This window comes from Miscanthus floridulus, chromosome 2, assembly GCF_019320115.1.
Source record: "Miscanthus floridulus cultivar M001 chromosome 2, ASM1932011v1, whole genome shotgun sequence".
In the NCBI taxonomy this organism is placed as follows: domain Eukaryota; kingdom Viridiplantae; phylum Streptophyta; class Magnoliopsida; order Poales; family Poaceae; genus Miscanthus; species Miscanthus floridulus.
This window is the reverse complement of record NC_089581.1, coordinates 12,005,799-12,018,175: the sequence shown is the minus strand read 5'-3', so window position 1 is coordinate 12,018,175 and position 12,377 is coordinate 12,005,799. Positions and strand designations below refer to the sequence as shown.

The 12,377-nt window shown below is 45.2% G+C and overlaps 1 protein-coding gene across 1 annotated transcript; it reads left to right on the top strand.

Annotated features, from left to right (window-relative positions):
* Positions 1-2,362: 2,362 nt before the first annotated feature.
* LOC136536102 (uncharacterized) lies at positions 2,363-12,167 on the top strand. The gene is made up of 16 exons (XM_066528503.1): positions 2,363-3,370; positions 3,487-3,636; positions 4,220-4,490; positions 4,580-4,672; positions 4,835-5,009; positions 5,129-5,374; positions 5,518-5,712; positions 5,986-6,182; positions 8,082-9,010; positions 9,865-9,980; positions 10,188-10,363; positions 10,754-10,944; positions 11,058-11,144; positions 11,239-11,396; positions 11,484-11,694; positions 11,773-12,167. Exons 1-16 carry the CDS (start codon positions 2,495-2,497, stop codon positions 11,929-11,931), a joined length of 4,230 nt encoding a protein of 1,409 aa, XP_066384600.1. The 5' UTR covers positions 2,363-2,494; the 3' UTR covers positions 11,932-12,167.
* The last annotated feature ends 210 nt before the right edge of the window (positions 12,168-12,377 follow it).

Genomic DNA, 12,377 nt, shown 5'->3' with positions numbered 1-12,377 from the left:
AAAACCCTCCGAAGGAGTATCATACTTCTCCGTAGGCTCGTGGGCTACACCCACCGGGTGCGCTCGCGCGCACCCACCGGCAAATCGAAAAATCCCCTAGGCAATTCTACTCGAATCGCTCGGGGGCTACTGTCAGAGACCAATAGTAGGGTACCCGAAGAGGAGGAGCTAATGGCCATCAACGTTGATTCACCCGCGTGATCGAGAGCGCGACTACACCACTCACCGGGTCACTCCTCGTCTGTCGATCGAGACCATAGGCCCCGCCTCGAGCTGGCTCCCGAGGGCTGGCTCTGCCTCGCCCGATGTCTGAGGGTAGACTCCGTCTCGTCCGACCCATGAGGGCAGGCTCTACCTCGCTTGCCGTCTGAGGACAGACTCTGTCTCGCCCGGTCCCCGAGGGCAGGCTCTGCCTTGCCTGACGTCTGAGGGCAGACTCCGTCTCGCCCGACCCTCGAGGGCAGACTCCGTCTCGCTCGACCCCCGAGGGCCATCTCCGCCTTGCCCGACGTTTGAGGGCAGACTCTGTCTCGCCTGACCCTTGAGGGCTGGCTCCGCCTCGCCCGATGTTCGGAGGCTGGCTCCGCCTTGTCCGATGTCTAAGGGCAGACTCCGTCTCGCCCGACCCCCGAGGGCCGGCTCTGCCTCACCCGACGTCTAAGGGCAGACTCTATCTCGCCTAACCCCTGAGGGCTGGCTCCACCTCGTCCGATGTCTGAGGGCAGACTCTGCCTCGCCCGATGTTCAGAGGCTGGCTCCGCCTCGCCCGACGTCCGAGGGCTGGCTCTGCCTCGCCCGACGTCTGAGGGCAGACTTTGTCTCGCCCGATGATCGGAGGCTGGATCTGCCTCGCCCGACATTCGGGGACTGGCTCCGCCTCACCCGACGTTCGAAGGCTGGCTCCGCCTCGCCCTACTTCCGGGGGGTGACTCCGCCTCGCCCGATGTCTAGGGGCTAGCTCCGCCTCGCCTGACGTCCAGGGGCTGACTCCGTCTTGCCCGACGTCTGTGCACTGCTCCTTCATAACTACGCGCGTGGATAAGGTAGGGCACTCAAGTCAACCGTAATACCGAGGACCATACCCTGCACGCCAGCAGAAAAGTACCGTCAGGATATGACAGGACGTGCGCTTTAAGCCATTCCAGGCATGTTAGAGCCCGAACAGTATTGTAGGCGTCGACATTTGTCTTATAGTGTTGTGGGCGCCGCCATTTGCCCTCGGGCGTGGATCCTGATGGAAGCATACGACAACCGCTATGGTTCAGGATGAAACTCGCATTATCTACAATAACGGACGTGCGGTCACTGTGTCGTCTGCTCTCCGTAGGGTCGCGGTTCAGCATCCTGGTTCGTCGCGCCGCCCGCCGGAGCGGGATGGGACGTGACCACTTGCTGACAAAGTCTGAACATGGCATCATCAGCGGGCATGCACCCAACATGGAGCTAGCCCTGGCACCGTCTGCCGTGTCAGCGGGGCTCGCTCAGAGAAAAAGGAAGACCCGGCATCTTTGAAGGACCTCCTTGATCTCTGGTTTTTCTTCTTTCTCCTATCTGTAATTCTTGCTTCCCCTTGGTCTATAAAAGGGAAGGCAGGGCACCCCATTAAGGAGGAGATCGATTGAACACACCACGCATCACATCACACAGAGCTGAGCAGCAACTAAGCTCTCAGCACCCATTCGACCTTTCCATTAGAGACTTAGGATCTTTCCCTCTCTTGCTCATTTGTAACCCCTACTAAAATTTTTTTGGTGCTAATAACACGAGCAGCAGCCACGAACTAGATGTAGGGACATTCTGTCCGAACCAGTATAAACCTTGTATCTTTTTAGCACACCATCCAGGTCAAATACGCAATAATACAAATTTACTAGTCGGTGTTTACTCGAAACACCGACACATTTTTTTTAAAAAATTATCCACTACAGGAGTGACATAAAATTATTGCCCCTTCCCCTAATGAATCTCGGTGTAGATCCAGTGTGTACACATAAAACATGTTCTTACAGATAAAATTTACTTTGCCAAAACAAATTACTTTGCCCATATCCATTGTGTTCGACTCCCTCGGTCTAAATTATAAATTGCTTTAGACATAATATATATATAAGTGTGTAATAAAAATTATATACTAAAAAAAGTTAAATAACATATAATTTAGAATGAAGTGAGTATGTGAGATTTTTTTATAACCTAGAAATTTTACAAAAATCGTACAGAAATTCTATATTAATCATTTTATTTTAGAAACACTGGAAATGGAAAAATTCCGTCGTCTGAGACACTGAGAGCCTAGTGAAAAAACGAAGTGAACAAAGCGTGTTATTAACCGGCTTGTTCGGCTCCGCAGTCCCACTCCAAACTGCCGCTGCCACCCTCTGTTGCTTCTCTTCTCCCAGCCTCCACGGCTCCGCCTCCGGCTGCAGAGTCCACGCCAACCACTCGCACCGACAGCCTCGCCCCACCAACCCACCGGCCCACTGCCCGCCGCCGCATGACGGTGGCCCGCGGTCCGCCCGGCCGCCCCTCTTCCGGGCTCCTGGGCTGCTGGCGCCGCCGCCCGGCGCTGGGCTTCGGCGCCAAGGTCGGCATCGCCATCGCCCTTGGCCTCTCCTTCGCCATCATCTGGACCTCAGTCTCCCCGACTTCCTCCTCCCAGCAGATCTCTACCGAGCACTCATCCTTCGCAGCCGAAGTCGCCGCACTGCCAACCGCCTCCCACAATCGCACCGCCGCCGCCGCCGGCGGGCACGCTCACCGGAAGCCCCGCCCCGTCCCGCACAGCCACAAGAAGCGCCACCCTGCTCCGTCTGGATCCCATTCCCATCCTCACCGCTCCAATGCCACCGCCTCGCCGGATGCCGCCGCTGCGAAGGCCGATCACTCCGAGCCGGCTCCGGTAACCGACCCGGAGCCGAAGGAGAAGGAACCGGAGCAGGAGCAGGAGCAGGAACAGGAGCCAGACATGGAGATGGAGCCGGAACAAGAAGCGGAGCTGCCCATGCCCGAGCAGGGCGGGGACAATTCGGGGAAGGCCCCTGCGGAGGAGGAGGAGGAGAAGCCGCCGCAGCTGGAATTGGAAGACGAGCCCAGTGAGGGTGACGGTGAGGATGATGATCCCGAGGCGGCGAAGAGGAAGGCTCCAAGTAAGGAGAGGAAGCTCCCGCCTTTGTTCAGCCCGGGTGTGCGTTACCACTGGAAGCTTTGCGGCGCCAAGAGCGGCTACCACTATATCCCCTGTGTGGATTTCGATGGGGATGGGAGCCAGAGGCACCATGAGCGCAGCTGCCCAAGGTCTCCTGTGATGTGTTTGGTGTCACTGCCCAAGGAGTATAAACAGCCTGCTGCATGGCCCGAGAGGAAGGACAAGGTCAGGAGTTTACGGTAATTCATGTTTTAAGAAAATGAGTTGATCATAATCGGACATGAATAATTTTGATTTGATTTATTGCTGATTGTTTTTGTGGTGAATCGTTACCCTTGAAGGTTTGGTACGGGAATGTTGGGCATCCTAGGTTGTCAAATTATGTTAAGGGCCACAACTGGCTGAATCACAGCGACGAGTACTTGATGTTCCCACCAGACCAATGGGAGTTCAAAGGTAGCGCAAGGCATTATGTTGAATCAATTGATGAGGTAATAGTCAAATATTCACATTTGGATCAGACACGAGCTACTTGTATTCAGAAAGAGTTAAAGAGCATTTAAATAGTTTCTGCACATTGTATGTTGGATTGCATAATTAAGTTGGACCTATCTTTAGCGAAGGTATGAGATTAGAAACGAGAACATGAAAATAGTTGCACAACTGAACATAGTTAATGCTCTTCTTGGATTGCCCATGCCACTTGCCACGTTGTATGTGATTGATGGCTAGTTGTGACATGTTTTGATTGCCTTCACCATTGGAGTGTCTACCTCGGAAAATCATGCTCAATTCTCTCGTAAATTTTCTCTATTGATACGTGCTGATTCCTGGATGGTGATTGCTATAAGGCTGCACCATCTTGAGCAAATTCAACACTGCACTCAGTGCGCTACTGAAAATTGTTATGAACCCCAAGGTTTAGTTCTCCTATATAAAACAGCAAAGGCACAGTGAACTTTTTGATTGAATCTTATTTGTATTTTGAGCTACACATGTGTTTAGTTTCAGTAATCATTCAGACATATTATACTACCATTACACAATCTGCACATTACTTTGTTTGTCATTCAGATGGCTCCTGACATTGACTGGGGTAAAAATATACGCATAATATTGGATGTTGGATGCAAAAGCGCTGGCTTTGGTATTGCTCTACTCGAGAAAGATGTGATAACGCTATCTTTAGGCCTTACAAATGACCAAACAGACCTTGCACAAGTTGCCCTTGAACATGGCATCCCTGCAACAGTTGGCAGTCTGGGATCACGAAGATTACCCTTCCCTAGTGGTGCATTTGATGCTATTCACTGCGGTGAATGCAATATACCATGGCATTCTAATGGTAAATATGTGTTCCTTTATTCCTTTCTTTAGATCATAATTCAAGTATCTACTTGTATGTTGAACGATATTGTGTATTCTATGGTTTAGGTGGAAAACTTCTCCTAGAGATAAATAGAATTCTTCGTCCAGGCGGATACTTCATCATATCAAGCAAAAGTGCTGACTTGGAGAGTGAAGAAGGTATGATAGAATAACATAAGTATTTACGCCATTGTAAATTATAGTAAGTGTTAGTTCCTGTGCTGTTCTAAATTATAAACTGCATCTAAAAAACCCTTATAAACTGGTTCATGTTTCTTTCTGCCTATTCATGTTCCCTGTTTTCGTTTTTTTCCTTTTCAGGAATATCAGCTTCAATGACTGCGCTTTGTTGGAATGCAATAGCTTACAATAGTGATGATGTCAGCGAGGCTGGAGTGAAGATATTTCAGCGACCAGCCTCAAATGAGGTATATGATCTGAGAGCAAAAAAAGATCCTCCATTTTGCAAGGAAGAGCAGAACAAAGCTAGTGCATGGTGAGTTGGATCATGTATACTTGGGCTACATCACTATGCTGGGTCTAGGATTACTCCAATGTTTTCCCAGATAATTCACTTTTGGTTCATACACCAATAAGTTGATCTTGCCTTTTTAGGTATACTCATATCAAACATTGCCTGCACAAAGCACCAGTTGGTATCGAAGAAAGAGGCAGTGACTGGCCTGAGGAGTGGCCCAAGAGGCTCGAGAGTTTCCCTGAGTGGCTTGGGGACACACAAACAAGGGTGGCTTCTGATCATAACCATTGGAAGGCTGTTGTTGAGAAATCTTATCTGGATGGATTGGGCATTGACTGGTCAAATATCCGTAACGTAATGGATATGAGGGCTGTATTTGGAGGGTATAATAAATCTTCTTTTCTAATTCTGAATACTAAATAGGATTTCTCTAAAAACCTGCATTGTACATTTGTACTTCATAATACATTTTTTTTGAAATGTTAAAATAAATGTATTGAAAAAGCCGATGATTGTTTTCTTGCAGATTTGCAGCTGCACTGGCATCTAAAAAGGTTTGGGTCATGAATGTTGTTCCTGTGCATGATGCAGACACCCTACCCATAATCTATGAGCGTGGCCTGATCGGTGTGTATCATGATTGGTGTGAACCATTTAGTACATATCCAAGGTCCTATGATCTTTTACATGCTGACCATTTATTCTCACGCCTGAAGATCAGGTATGGCATTGAAAAGACTAGCCTTTCTCTGACTTCATATAATTTGGTGCGGTTTCACACTCAAAATAGGGAATTCATTGTCTTGTTCTGGTATTATGATTTTTTTCTGAATCACTGTTTTTCTTGGATCACAACATCTACTTTACAATAAATTGTTTAGTACCCAACTAAGTCACATCTGGGGATGAGGTTTATTTCTGTTACCAGAAGGAAAAAAAGGCCATTGTACTATAATCAAGTGCAACTCTTGATATGCCTTTTCTTGTGTTGTAGATGTAAGCAACCTGTCTCAATTGTTGTTGAGATGGACCGGATTTTGAGGCCTGGAGGTTGGGCTATCATCCGGGATAAACTCGAGATCCTTGACCCATTGGAGACAATCTTGAAATCACTGCATTGGGAAATTGTCATGACCTTCAGAAAGGACAAGGAGGGTATCATGTCTGTAAAGAAAACAACATGGCGTCCATAAGCTGACCTCAGAATCACAAGGAGCATACCAATTTTTGCACTATACTGCTGTCCATTTCCCCGGGTTGTGTGATACCATCATTTTGTGAATCTGGGGTAGATGTACAATATTTGTTCATTCGTTACTCATCACAATATGCTCACCACATCTCTGTCGGGTAGTTTAAGCCCAGTTCAATGGTTGGTTGTGGTTGGCGTTACATTGATCAATTCTTTTGAAGCAGCATCCAAGACGACCAGCTCTAGTTTCAGAGAAAAAGACTCTTCGATTCCATAAACAGGGTTGTACGAGATACAAGATTGCTTCTTGTTGTTTGAAAATGTAACAATATATGTAAAGATTGCCACTGAATTAACTGCTTGGTGGTGTTGTAAGTTGCAACAATCTGTAAAGATTCAATACATGAACTTTCTCAGTGTAAATTGTGAGCAAACAGCAAAAGAGTTCCCAATGTGTATTTTGCTCTCATTTGAGCTGTTCTACACTTCTGATCTTAATTTTGTACCAGAAAAACCAAGTATTGTACCGCTTGAACCTTCAGAAAATGCGCGTGGCATGACCATTTAGATGCATGATGAATTGGTGATATTCAGTGGTCAGAGTAAATCCTGATTCTACAGGAACCAGGGCGATTTATGGGGGAACATCGGTCCTAATGATTAGGTACGATTGACGGATGACAGGATTATCACTGTTGCTCAAATAATATTTGCACAATAGTTGCGCACACGATCGAACACCCAAGCTTGAATTGGCACGATGACCGTAATACTATCAATTTGGCGTTTTTGAGGAATTTTTTTTTTGGATGCTAGGCGTCTTTTAGGATATTTCAGTGTTTCTTTGAAGACGAGCATGGAAGCGGCCCAGCCCACCGATGCCCAAAGCTAAGCTTCCAAATTCCAAAGGAAAAAGTCCACGTTACCTCCATCAACTTTCGTAAAAGTCAGTTTTTCCTCTCCAAACTTCAAAATAGGGCAAAACACACCCCTCAACTTTTAAAACCGTTCATCTTACCTCCATGGTCCTATTATAAACGGTTTTAAAGGCGGTTGTCTTTTTCTTTTTTATTTATTCCGACTAAATTTTTGAAAAATCATAGTACATCACAGAAAAATCATAAAATAGAAAATCCAATTTTGTTGGACTCCACATGAGTATATCTATACAGTGAATATATAATATGGTATGCTTTAGTACAAAGTTTTTGTTGTGGCTTTAGATCTATGCTTTTCTGTAATTAAATAAAATAATTCATAGCTGCAGTTCTATGGTCCAATTATAGTGAAATTTTTATGATGTGCTAATTATTGTATGCTTAAACTGTAGTAAAAATTTCATACTCTTTGGATCATGTATAACTTAATTATAGATTTTATTTAGGTTTATGATTGTTAAATATAAATAAATCTATAACTAAGTTATACATCATCGAATGAGTATGAAATTTTCACTATAGTTCAATCATATAGTAATTAACCCACCATAAAAATTTCATCATAATTGGACCATAGAAACTGCAGCTATGAATTATTTCAATTAATTACATAAAAACATAGATCTAAAACTACAACAAAAAACTTTGTACTAAGCATACTGTGTTATATGTTTACTGTGTAGATTTACTCATGTGGAGTCCAACAAAATTAGATTTTCAATTTTATAATTTTTCTATAATTTATTATGATTTTTCAAAAATTTAGTTAAAATAAATAAAAAAGAAAAAAAACAAAACTATTTTTAAAACTGTTTATAACAGGGTCAGGAAGTAAGATGAAGGGTTTTAAAAGTTGAGAGACATATTTTTGTTCGATTTTGGAGTTTAGGAAGAAAAAACGTCGCGAAAGTTGAGAGGTAACTTGGATTTTTTCCGATTCCAAAACCCTAATACCCAAAGGCCCGAACCGGTCCGACCTCGCACACACCACCGCCGCGATGCCTCCCTTCCCGGCGGCGACCACCGCCTCCACCACCTCCCAACTCGCTCTCCTCGTGCTCCTCTCCTCTTCCTCCCTCTTCTTCCTCTACAAATCCCTCCGCCTCCGCGGCAAACCCTCCCCAGCTACAGCCCACGCCCGCACTGCCACTCCTACCCTTCTTTACGCCTCTGCCACCGGCACCTCCAAAACCCTCGCTGAGCGTCTCTCCGCCCGACTGACCGCCGATGCCGGCTTCCCTGTCCGCGCCACCGACGCTGCCACCTTTGACCCCGACGACCTTCCCTCCGTACCGCTCCTCTTGCTCGTCATCCCCACTCACGACGGCGGCGCGCCGCCTCCTTCTGCGGCCTTCCTTTCGCGCTGGCTTGAAGAGTCCGCCGCTGACTTCCGCGCGGGGGCGCTCCTCCTCTCCGGTCTCCGCTTCGCCGTCTTCGGGGTTGGGTCCCGGGCCTATGGGGAGACCTTCAACGCCGCCGCGAGGAGCTTCTCGCGGTGGTTGCGCGCGCTCGGCGCTGTTGAAGTGGTCCCTCTCGGGGAGGGCGACATGGATGGCGGGGATCTCGAAGCGGTGTTCGAGGACTGGAGTTGGAGGGTGCTGAGGGTGGTGAAGGGCGAGGAGGTTGGTTATGGGGCTAATGAAAAAAGCAATGGCCTTGATGAGTTGGAGTTGGAAGGGGAGGATTGGGATGATGACGATGAGGAGGAGATGGTGGATGGGGAGGTTGACATGGAAGATATTGCTGGGAAAGCACCGGCAAGGAGGAAGAATGGGAATTCGGAGGGTGTTCCGGCGAATGGGAATTTGGAGGGTGTTCTGGCTAATGGAGCGCAGAACGGTGTAAAGGACATGGTCACACCAATCATTAGGACGAGCTTGGAGAAGCAAGTGAGCATTTCTTACATTTTATTATGTGTGGTCTGCATTGCACATTTTAGTTGGACTGCAGAAGCTGTTGGGTACTTGAAAGTTGAAATCTCCAGCCTATATTGGAAGGCTCCTGAAGTTATGCTCAATCGATATATAGTTGTGTGACTGGCATATCGCACAAATTTTATTCATTTGTGGTCTATATATGCAGTTATGTTCCTTGGACGGATCACAGAAATGGAGCAATTTTATTTTAGCTAGTTTATTAAGGGCAGACCCAGTGCCGGAGGCTCCCACATGAGTGGGGTCTGGGGAAGGAAAAAACCGAGGCAAGCCTTCCCCCCACAAAATCTGCAGAGAGGCTGCTTCGAACCCGCGACCTGGTGACTTAGTGAGACAGCTCTCACCACTGCACCAGGCCTGCCCTTCAGCTAGTTTATTAAGGATTGATGAAAATTTGTTAATAATTACTATAACTGCAGAAGTAGTTCCCTTTAGGAGTTCCATCCAACTATCCTACTAGCACTAATGGAGTGAATGTTTTCTGTACAGTAGTTAGTTGTCCTTAGTATGATGGTATTGGAAAAGAAGGTAATTGACATTATTTAGATGCTTCTTATTAAACCTTTAGGATAATTCGTAGTGATGCAGACTTTTGTTGGTGAACACTGTGGTTGCTGTCGTGCAATTGTGTTTTCCTTACGTGATGTAGGACAGTAGGAGGCATACTTAGTGAGTGTTTAGTATTTTAATTATTACCTTCAGCTGATGTATGCTTCTACTCTGCTTCTTATTTTATTATGTATGTGTCTGTTCTACACTTTTACTATATTTTGTATAGTGTAATAATCTATCCTCTCTGTGTATGGCAGGGTTACAAAATTATTGGTTCTCATAGTGGAGTGAAGATTTGTAGATGGACTAAGTCACAGCTGCGAGGCCGTGGAGGGTGTTATAAGCACTCATTTTATGGCATAGAAAGTCACAGGTGAAACCTTTTGTAGTTTGATTATGCAACAGTGTTTTGCAGCACTAGTAAATTGGATGGCTCCACTTTGCAATTACTCCTGTTATTGATCTCAGTTTGTAAATATTTGTTGCTTAGGTATTGTATTTTGTGAAAACATATGACGCTGCGTGGTTGGCAGCCTTGACTGTTACTTTCTGTTTATAACTTCATATGATCATTTGGCAGATGCATGGAAGCAACCCCAAGTTTGGCTTGTGCAAATAAATGTGTATTTTGTTGGAGACATCACACAAATCCTGTTGGAAAGAGTTGGAAATGGAAGATGGATGACCCCCTTGACATTGTGAATGCTGCAATTGACCAGCATACTAAGATGGTTAAGCAAATGAAAGGCGTACCAGGTGCGTACATTCTCCTATATGTGTTAATACATGAGTCATGAGTGATCGCTTGCAGTACACTGTGTATCATACTGCACTGCCCAAATAATAAGTCCAGGGCAGGTTGGACCATGATCATTCCAAGTACCTGAATTTTTCCTTCCATAAACAGGATTTTTTTTGTGTGTTATAACAGGAAGCAGCTTACGGTAGATTATAGGAATCATAACGCACAGCCTTTTATTATTGTTATTATTATTAAAGCTTGGCAACACTTATGTTTTACATCAACCAACCTAGGCATTGCTGTTTTTGACATGGATACTGTTCAGATCCAGAATGATCTCCATTATCATGTGACTGCACTATATAGTGTTTATTAGCTAAGAATGCTGCTTCGTGCATTTTCAGGAGTAAAGCCAGAAAAACTTGAAGAGGGTCTGTCACCTAGGCACTGTGCGTTATCTCTGGTTGGTGAACCAATAATGTACCCTGAGATAAATGCTCTTGTGGATGAGCTACACCGAAGACACATATCTACGTTTCTGGTTACAAATGCTCAATTTCCTGAAAAGATTAAGGCATTGAAACCAATCACTCAGGTCACATGCTCAACAGTCTGAATGACTGACAATATCTTCATGCACTAGATCTTTGTATCTCAAAATGCAACAACTTCTGAAGAATACTGACAATCATATCAATATGTTTGCAGTTGTATGTCAGTGTGGATGCAGCTACAAAGGAGAGCTTGAAGGCTATTGATAGGCCACTATTTTCAGACTTCTGGGAGCGTTTCCTGGTATAGTTCTAGAAGATTTCAAATGTTCATTGGGACTGAGATCTACCAATACTAATTGTATTTCTGTTCATCATCTGCTTTGGCGCCTCACTAGGATTCACTCAAGTCCCTTCATGAAAAAGATCAAAGAACGGTTTACCGACTTACACTGGTTAAAGGCTGGAATGCAGAAGAGATAGATGCATATGCGAAACTGCTAGATCTTGGCCAGCCCGATTTCATTGAAATCAAGGGTGTAACATACTGTGGCTCGTAAGTGCCATTTTATTTTCTTGCGTGCAGATTATAGCTTGGCCTTTTTGTTTGCTGGCTTGCTCATGTTTATGATGATGCATACAGGTCAGCGACTTCAAAGTTGACAATGGAAAATGTACCTTGGCACTCTGATGTAAAGGAATTCTCCGAGGTTTTGGCATCAAATAGCAATGGTGTATACGAAGTAGCGTGTGAGCATGCTCATTCATGCTGTGTCCTACTTGCAAAGGTAGGTAAGTTCAAGATCAACGGCAAATGGCATACCTGGATAGATTATGATCGTTTCCATGAACTGGTGAGCTTCCTGAACAGATTGTGGCACAGCGAAGCAGATAATCCCCTCTGACTTATAGATATCCATTTGCCAATACAGGTGACATCCGGAAAGCCTTTCAAGAGCCGAGATTACATGGCCATGACGCCCTCATGGGCTGTCTATGGTGCAGAGGAAGGTGGATTCGATCCGGATCAATCTCGTTTCAAGAAGGAAAGGCGCCATGGAACTACTGCACACAGAAATTTATCTTCTTGAGAAGAAATGGACCTGATAGTTCCGAACACTGACCTATTTTACTGCTTTATAGAGGCTACAATTTTGGAAGCAAGGATTTTTGAAATGTTAGCTTCCAAACAATAAATTTTCTGTTTGTCGTGTGAATCAGTTTTCGAAAATTCATTTTTGATAGTTTTTATTGGAGGCGAATTTGCTACTGAGATTCTGGAGACCTGCGAAGAAAACGTTTAGGGCTTGTTCGGATTGTTAGGGAATCCTTCCCTGGAACGATATCTTACCGAATTGCTTGGCTAATTTATATAGCCTTTGATCAGCTGGAACAATTCCTGAGTGTATTCATGCAGAACCGAACGAGCCCTTAAGCATAACAAATACAACCTCTGCCGTCTTAGAAAGAGTGTTAGTCTAACTAAAAATCGGATGAAGGTGTATAATAATGTATATCTCTAACGTCTTATGAATTA